This window comes from Mus caroli, chromosome 6 (genome assembly GCF_900094665.2).
Source record: "Mus caroli chromosome 6, CAROLI_EIJ_v1.1, whole genome shotgun sequence".
Lineage (NCBI taxonomy): Eukaryota > Metazoa > Chordata > Mammalia > Rodentia > Muridae > Mus > Mus caroli.
Window position 1 is genome coordinate 18,790,447 of NC_034575.1, and position 9,111 is coordinate 18,799,557.

General features: G+C 40.0%; 1 protein-coding gene across 10 annotated transcripts in view; it reads right to left on the reverse strand.

Annotated features, from left to right (window-relative positions):
• The window catches only part of Cadps2 (calcium dependent secretion activator 2), a 534,832-nt gene that overhangs the window by 312,387 nt on the left and 213,334 nt on the right, over positions 1-9,111 (reverse strand). For all 10 annotated transcript variants that reach the window (XM_021164381.2, XM_029478701.1, XM_029478705.1 and 7 more), the window contains exon 4: positions 5,856-5,936. In XM_021164381.2, coding sequence (XP_021020040.1) covers positions 5,856-5,936 — 81 coding nt within the window. The remainder of the gene's footprint in view (positions 1-5,855; positions 5,937-9,111) is intronic.

The window sequence follows — 9,111 nt, forward strand, 5'->3', positions numbered from 1 at the left end:
TCTGGTTTTATGTGAAGTTCCTTGATCCACTTAGACTTGACCTTAGTACAAGGAGATAGGAATGGATCGATTCGCATTCTTCTACATGATAAAAACCAGTTGTGCCAGCACCATTTGTTGAAAATGCCCGACTATATTCTTATTTTACTTATGAAAAAGGCCTCCTAAAGTTTTGTTCAAACTTTGGCATTTATGGATAATATTCTATCCACTTCATTTAACCTGCTTTTGTGGCCACTTGGGAGCAACAGAATAGATCATCTATCAGATCAGCACACATGTTAAACCTGATCATTTTTGTGATTGGGATTAGTCAAGGAATTGTTTTCAATTGTTTAACTGTGAGGCTTTCTCATATATGAGTTCTAATTTGGCCCCAGGTCTACCATGGCACACTAGTGCCTCTAACATGATGATGCACTTTATATCCTGAATCTGCAAGGTCTCTATTACTGTGGGTTACTGTTTCAGGTGCTCTGGCCTTTCTCTTCCCTTTCCAGTCAAACCCTTACCACTGCTGAGTCTCCCCAAGATGACTAATTTTTGCTTTCTGTTTCAAAACTACTCAGATTGGGTACCTTTAATTCCAAAATATGAAATGTTCCAAAATCCAAATCACTCTGGTGCCACACATCCAATGTAGGACAAGTATAGTCAAAACACAGGTGCAACTACGTTTTCAGTAAAGTTCTGAACAGAACCACCTTCAGTCCATGTAATTAAGATATGAAACATAAATGTAATAGACTCTGTGTTCAGACTATTGAGACTACTTACACATACAAATATATGCTAAAATCTGAAGAATTCCAAATCTGAAGTACTTTTGGTCACAGTCACTTTGGACAAGGGAAAAATCAACCTGCATTAATTTTGGGATTCTAGTATCATTTAAACTACTTAGTTCCAAAGGCAATAAATGTACTGAGGTACATACATACATGTATTTGCAAATTCAGTTTTCCCTACCATACTGATAGTCTCTCTTTATTCAAATATAGGAGAAGACCAGTGTCTTAGAAATTTGTTAGGAATTTAGTCCTGCCATGGCTTTCTGTTGATAATATGTAGTATGTAAAGGCTCATTCTAAAAATATCTATGGAGGCTGTAGAGATGGTTGAAAGATTAACAGCACTTGTTGCTCTTGCAGAGGACAGAGGTTTGAGTCCCAGCACTCATGTGGCATCTTACAACTGTCCATAATTCCAGTTCTAACGGATACAGTGTCCTCTTCTGGCCTCCCCAAACACACAACATACACACACACACACATACATACACACACACACACACATACATACATACATGCAGGCAAAACACATACATAATAAGGTAATTATAAATATTACAAACAAGCTATTCTTTTAGCATCTGGCATTTCTTCTGCTCCAGATCGTTGGAGTACCACCAAGAAGATACTGGCAAAAATCCTCCCTTGTCATAAACATAGAAAGTCTTAGTAAGTATTAATTATAAAGTCATTTCTTACTGTAGAAAATATTAAGTATAACGGAGAAAAAGTAAGGAATAAATCACAATTAATAGACGGGAATACTAACATTCAAAAGGATTGTCAGCGATGTTTTCAGTGAGGACAGAACTTTACAGCAGAAAATAAGATGAGAGAGGACAGATACTGTGTGAGATTGGCTAGCGCTTAGTAAAAATCCAGCTATTTTGTCAGGTACCAGCATAGATGCTGCTATGGATACACTTTGATGTTATTAACAACTATAATCAGCCAACTCTGAGTAAATCAGATGGTCTACTTTGGAACATGCCCTCTGGGTGTGAGGTGGCCAATTACACCCAAACAAATCAGAACAATTATGATTACTGGCACTGAGAGGACCTCTCCTGAGATGTCAGCCATTTTTCCCTCCTGAAAGCCCACCCCTACGGTGGCATGTAACTCTACCCTGGCTGCCTGTAATTCTAGCGATTTCTATTTAGAGTATAAAGTAAACAGAACAGCTTTTTATCTTTCCAGCTTTCAGGAGACTGTCACTAATGCTGGGGTGGGATTTTTCAGAAATGAAGCTTTTTTGGAGGCCAATCATTTTCCTGTAAATAACCTCTTTCTCATGCCTCTGAGGGTGAAAAAAACCACGAAACCTCACTGGTTTACTAAGCTGGACTTGAATGGCATATTCCCGTTAGTGTGTCACCAATGCCCCATGTGACATGAATAAATATTTGCTCACATCTTCCCAGTAAAACTTATGCAATGACTCTATGAAGGTGAGCCTTGTCCAGCTAGATTTTAAAGACCTTAAGAACAAAGTTTAAGTCCTGGGGAATCGTCATTTTTCCTCAAGACTGTAATCTAGAAACCTTGCTTGACTCTCCATCTCCCACCTACAGGCTACTCTGCAGCTGCAGACTCGAGGCTATATTTCCTCTTGACTGTATTTCCCAGCTGCCATATAGATTAACTGGTAGACACAGATAGAAAGCATCATTCCATCCTCTCCATCTATCTGGATCCCTGTAGGTTCTATGTCTCTAGAAAGTCTACACAATACAGGGAAGAAGCATTGAGTCTCTACAGAAGATGGCTGGATGAATGAGAACAGGTCTGTGTGAAGACCTTGGAGCAAGAAGGGCAAGGGACCATGAGAGCTGAGATGAACTGAGCAAAGGCCAGAGCTCAGAGGTATTTAAGGTTATGCAGAAAGCAAACCAATCACACAGCACTCTACAGACTTTGAAGAACATTTTATTGTCACGGTCATGGGGACTTTCACAAGGCTTTTGCAGAGACTCTCTTGCTGTTGTGCTGCAGGGTAGAGTGGAAGGTGGAAGACTAGCTAAAAGGATGGAACAATTACCCCGCTGACAGAGACAGTGATGAATGGATCCAAGCAGCAGCAGAAGAATGGTGGCAACTGTCATCTCATGGAAATATTTCAAAAGCAGCAGCAAGCAGAGAGTGGGGGCTTGTGCCCAAAGTCTCAGCACTCAAGAGGCCGAGACAGAAAGGTTAGGTTACTCTTGGAGGTTACCCTTGGCTATAGCAAGATCCTGTATGAAAAAATAAGCAGAGGTAACACGATTCCCTAATAAATCTGGCATGAAGCAGGAGAAAAAGAAAGAAGTCAGATATGATGCCAAGGTTTTTTGGTTTGAGTGACAGGAAAACTGGCACAACTCAGCTGGTCTACCCTGGTCACATGACCACTCATTTTTTTCCTGCATAGCCAATTCCATGGATCTGTTCCCTTGGTCATAATGATCACCTTCCATGGGTTAGAAATGGAATTTATCACTTATCATGGGCTCTCCCAAATACTACATAAGCTGCATTTGGCATGTAGGGATATTTCTGCCTTGTTTTAGATCAAGGCAATTATATCTGTACAGCTATATCCTAAGCACTCAAGGTAGTGGTTGCTGAAAGCAGTGGGTATCCAGCAAATATTGTTCAATAAGTAGGAACATGAAAATGTAAATACTTGGCGGACTACTGAACATCTAAAAGTAAAGATGGACTCAGCTACTGGCCTTTCCAGCCTTGTCAACATTTTTCCTACTTCTTTCTAATTGTTCTTTAGCTAAAATGATAAAGATCAATATCCCTATTGCTTGACACAAATTTCTGCCCCGTGGTTTTATTGCTATTATAATGTTTACACTGCTTTATGAAGTGTGAAAAGGGATGTTCCTGATTGCAAACTGGCAATGCATCACTAGTGTGAATTTATCTGACTAAGGAGGTAGCAACCGTAGGGAAAAACCCAACTGTGACGCCTAGGATGTGCCTGTGACCTATTCTGATCACGCAGGAGATCTCTGATATTGGTAAAGTGTATACTCTTCCAAGCTTTTAGCCTCCTCTATAGAACCCACACTATCAACTGCCCTTGTGACGCGTGGGGTAATGAAAGCATAGGTCAACAAGGTCAGCGTATTGCTGAATCAATCTGTTGAGTAGGATTCTGAGGGCTTGGTTTGGTCTATTCAAAGTGGAGAACAATGTTCAACATGCTATGCTGATGTTTCTGCTAAAGTGTTTTGCAGTGATGTTTTGAAGCATTTTGCTCTTCTAATCTTACATGGTTTACTTTTTTCTCCATACTTTCTCCAACGGGTCACATCTGTACTGAGCCCACTGGGGTGTCTGAAAGGGAAGCCTTCTTGCTCAATGCTGATCCAATCTTTTGATACTCGGGGCAGGATTTATAAAATGCATTCTCCAAAGACATGAGCTTAAGAACAAATCTGAGACATTCCTCTTTGTCTGAAGCCATCTATAACACTAGTCAGTCTATGTTAGAAACAAGCATATGTAGACAGGTCCCTGGTTGAACAAGTGCAGTTTCTAAGTAGGTTGCAGTAAGAGTACATCTAGACTGCTCTCTGGATTCTTTCCTAGCCTTAGCCTACAAGAAAGGCAACCAGCCTTCCAGACAGGCTCAATATGACCGTAGCACTTCAGGTAAGATGGTTTAAATTCTAACATTTCCAGTAACTTCAAGCTTCTGGATTTCTATGCAGTGAATTGCATAATGCACTCTCTTGAATGGTTCTGTGCCTGTATCAATGTCTAGAGGAGAGCAGGAAGGCATTTCCTTTAAACTCTGCTCTGCACATGAATGCCATTCTTCAGCCTCATTCATATCACCCCACATGGCCAGTCATTGGAGATTGTCCCTCTAGAAATCTGCCTTGGTTCGCACTTGGTTCCTACCAACCCTATTCTCCAATTTCTGTTGTCTTTCTCTTTTTCTTTCCAATATCTCAATCTGTTGTGTAGCATTAAATTTGGATAGGCAGAGTATTAGCACTCTGAAAATATGATCATAAATATATTTTTCCTTGGCAGAAGTACAAAATGTAACTGTTGGAGTCAGTATATGAAACATTTCCAGTGCTGTGGAAATTCACCACCGTGGTTTAGGTGGACAGACATTTTCACATTCTGTAGCAAAAGTTTTTGAATGTGGATATACATGCCAGATAAGAAAGAGGTAGGAGGAGGGAGGGTTAGGAGGGGAGACAGAGAGAGAGGAGAAAGAGGGGAAGACAGGGGCAGGAAGGGTCATGTAGGGGAGAGAGGGGAGGGAAGGAGGGAGGAATGGAGAAGAGGGAAAGGGAGAAGTGGAGTGGAGATGCTCTACCTACCAAATAGTTTTTGCTCAGCAGAAGGGAGACTTCTGTGCTGAAAAAATCCATAGCAGTGCCACAGTAATTTTACTATGAAGAATTAAAATTTTTATATCATTGAAATAAATTAATCTGTCAATTCACACCAAAGAATAGTTGTGATGGCTAAGATACATGCTGGCAAACACCCAAAATATTAGGAAAAAAAATCTTGGTTTTTGTTTTAAATAGATTTCTGTTCTCAGAAACAGTGGTTATGTAAGTAAAATAACTAGAAGTCTAAAAGAAAACACATTTTATCTGTCAGATCCTGTCTTATACATTTCAAATTGTATTTTAGACAGTCAATCATTCCACCGAATATTAGTTAGTACCACTATTTGCCAAGCGGTACACTGGGAATTTTGGAATTTATATGATCTTTATAAGGAAATTCTTCTCCATGACTGCATTTTTCTTGGTGGCTTAATGAAACTCTTGTAGATCTAGTTAGCAGTAAGAAAAGAAATCAGTCTTTTAAACTATTAGAGAGGTTATCACTGAGTTTGGACAACTCACATAATTCAGATGGAGACCCCAGGTAGAGAGTGTCCTCCATTTAGAAAATATGAGTTCAGGTATTTTGGGTTAAGACATTATTAATATAGAAAAGCAAACTATAACTCATGGTGGGCATGTGTCATTTTGGAGAACACCCTGAATGTGAATAGGTAAAGAAACAGCACAGCAGTTAGCACACATAAGGTACCTTTGCCATCTTCTCTGCCAACTGCAGGCGGCCATCAAGTTCCCTTCTGATCTGGGCTGCTTGTTCATCAGCGTTATCCAGCTGAAAAAGAAAAGAAACGAATGCATGTAGACAGATGGTAGCCCAGTGGCATAAAAACAAACATAAGTGACTAAAGACGGTTCAGGAAGCTTCCCCAGCTACCTCATCAGAAGTCTGCTGGATTCCGCTATACCCCAATCCTATTACTTTCCACTGGGTTTTGGTCACAAAAAGTTAAACCAACAGCTCAATTTATTAAGAAATGCACTTATTGTAATAACTCTGTGTCTGATGCATTGGCAACAAATCTAAAACAAATCCTTGTTTCCTTGAGGTTGCCATGACAAGCTCACCCCTCCTATTCTCCTCTCTTCAAGGTCAGCCCTGAGCACTTCAGCATCAGTGAATTTCTTCTTTTGTTCTCTTTTAGATGACAAGATCTTGATTAATTTTTATTTCTTATTTTCTACTTTTAAGAGCATCTCTGCATTTTTTTTTTGGTCTGTACTAATGCTATACAATTAAAGTACTACTTGAAGGATAATTTCTGCCATTTAAGTCTGCAAGCATTGCTCATTCCAGTGACAACACTCATGCTGCCAAACAATCAGTGTTCACAAGTTTCTACAGGTGGGCATTACGTTAGCATTCCATTACATGGGTTTACATTTGATGAAGGGAAAACAAAGAAATACAGCTATTGTCTTTAAGAAAACAACCCCTATTGATATGGAAATTTTTCTTTTACGAATTGAAATAATTTTTAACTTCCTACATGACCGCATGTTCTTCCCCCTTCCTAATTACTTAGCCATAAGATGTTAAACTCCTGATATTAAATGTTAAATGCTGTCTCATGTCAATCCATTCTCCTTCTCAAGTATCACAAGCAAGATGCTAGACCAAAGACTCTAACGATATTTTAGAACAGATAACTTAAAAATCTTTAATTACACGTGCTTGTGAAGTGTGACTGTATCCCACATGTGTGCAGGTGTTCCTGGAGGGCAGAAGAGGGTGTTGGATCCTATGGAGCTGAAGTTGCAGATGGTTGCGAGTGCTGATGTTTATTTATTTATTTATTCCATAGGGGGAAATACAATAAAATGTCAATTTGCATCTAAAGGAATTGAATTGTAGATTTCTCTCTCAGGACATTAGTATCTTAAGAAACCACAAAATCCTTCAACTTTCGCCAGAATGGTACTTACATCATCAAAGATATATATCTCTAGACTAATAGTTTTACTTAATTTTTCTAAGACATGTTGTTCCAGTCCTTCTGAATTTTAATGAAGTTTGTTCTGTTAGAGACATTTCACTACTTTAAAAGCAAACATCAATGGTTTAACTGCATTTGTCTGAAGATGTAGCCAAAGAAAAGAACTGCCACATTGATACTGCAAAGCTAACAGCAGAGGTGAAGAGCCCTAACTTTCATGATTACCACTGTTATCTTATGAATAATAAAAGATCATATTCCTGAACACATGTACACATAAATGCTGGGTACAGAGTGTAATATTAAAAAATAGGGAAAAATTTAAGGGTTTGTCTGTTGAGATTTGGTCTTTTGCTAGGTACTATAATGCTAAATACTATTCCCCAAGGTCTGGTTGATACCTATAGCCTATTGCAGGGCAGAAACAAAGTAGGTAGAGCTTTGGTTCCCAGGCTTGGGGTCTGAGATAGGACCACCAGAGGGAAGAGAGAGAAGGTAGAGTGAGAAGAAGACACCATGGCATAGATGACTCTCGGAAACATGGCCATGAGGGCTGGCTAGTTGGAGTAAGAGTGGCCCAGATGGAACATGACAAGTTATAACTCAGGGTTATTGATAGGGAAGTAGATACTAACAGCTTAGAGGGTAGATGTCTGCCCAGCTCTGGTGCTTTAAAGCTCTGGTGCTGTGAACATTCATGCTCAAAACTAGCATCAATGACTGAAATCTTGGAATTATAAATCTGTGCCTACAATGTGCGATGGGACATCCTGCCTTACCTTCTGTCTACTTAAAAATGCAACTACCTTTACATATTGAATATAATGAAGAGATGAATCTTCTATCTTGACTCCTTACTTTAAGCACTCTCATGTCATGTTATATAGGTGGTGTGTCACCTATCCAATCCATAAGGCCCCAAAATAGAGGGGTCATCTTTGCAGTACACCCTCTATTCAATTTCATTTTCTCTAAGTTTATAGTTTCAATATTTTATGTGACAAAAGATTAGTTACCTCACAGATGTCTTCCAAGGCACTGGGGATAGGGCTTTTAGAGAGTACCATTCAACTCTTATCATGACAGGTGCACAGGGACACCTCTCACTTAAGCAATGCCTCTAATTTATATCACACAGACATTTTATAACTTCAAGTGTCCATGAAAATATACTTTGAGTTTCCTCCCCTTCATGACTGCAGGGATACCATCTCCCCATTCAGCATTCCCTGGGCAGAGCCTTTTCATCTTGATCCTTTAGGATGTTGTGATCCTGTTTAAAGTTGTGAATAGGATTTTGTAGATAACCCTCTTCCCTCACAGAACTGCTTACATTTGATAACTAACCTGCAGGTCTTAAAGAAATGGGTTACTCAAAACCAGTGAAGAAGAACCTATCAATCCCATAGGAGCTTCCCTGGATGGAGAGAAGAACATATCAATTCCATAGGAGCTTCCCTGGATGGAGAGAAGAACCTATCATCAATTCTATAGGTGCTTCCCTGATGGAGAGAAGCCTCTTGTCATTTATGCTGAGAAGCTGTGTGATCTTTGGAACCTAACCCACAAAAGTAGCCTCCTTGCTCCTCCAGACCATCAAGCTGCTCTTCTGAGTCCTTTCTAAGGGAGCATCTGCGCCCAGGCTCATCCTTCTGCACGCTCACAGCCATGTTACTCAAGTCCATCAACTTCTCAACACTGTGGACTTTTCAGCTGCTATAAACTTATAGAATCCTAGGAGTCCATACTCTTGAACAACAAAATAAAAAGCTCAATACAATTATATAAGAAAAACAATTGCCACAGGAGACATGAAAAGTATTCAAGAAATTTTGCAATGAAAAATCTGTGTGATTAGTTAGGGAAGCAGAAACCGGCCCGAGTAGGGCCACAGGCCTCATCCGGCCGGATCAGCGCGGGGGTAGCTGGAGCGCAGGGTTGCCTGACACCTGCCAGCTACCCACGACCCCCGCCGCAGGATTTTGGGACTGCTGGTGAGTGGAACACAGCTTC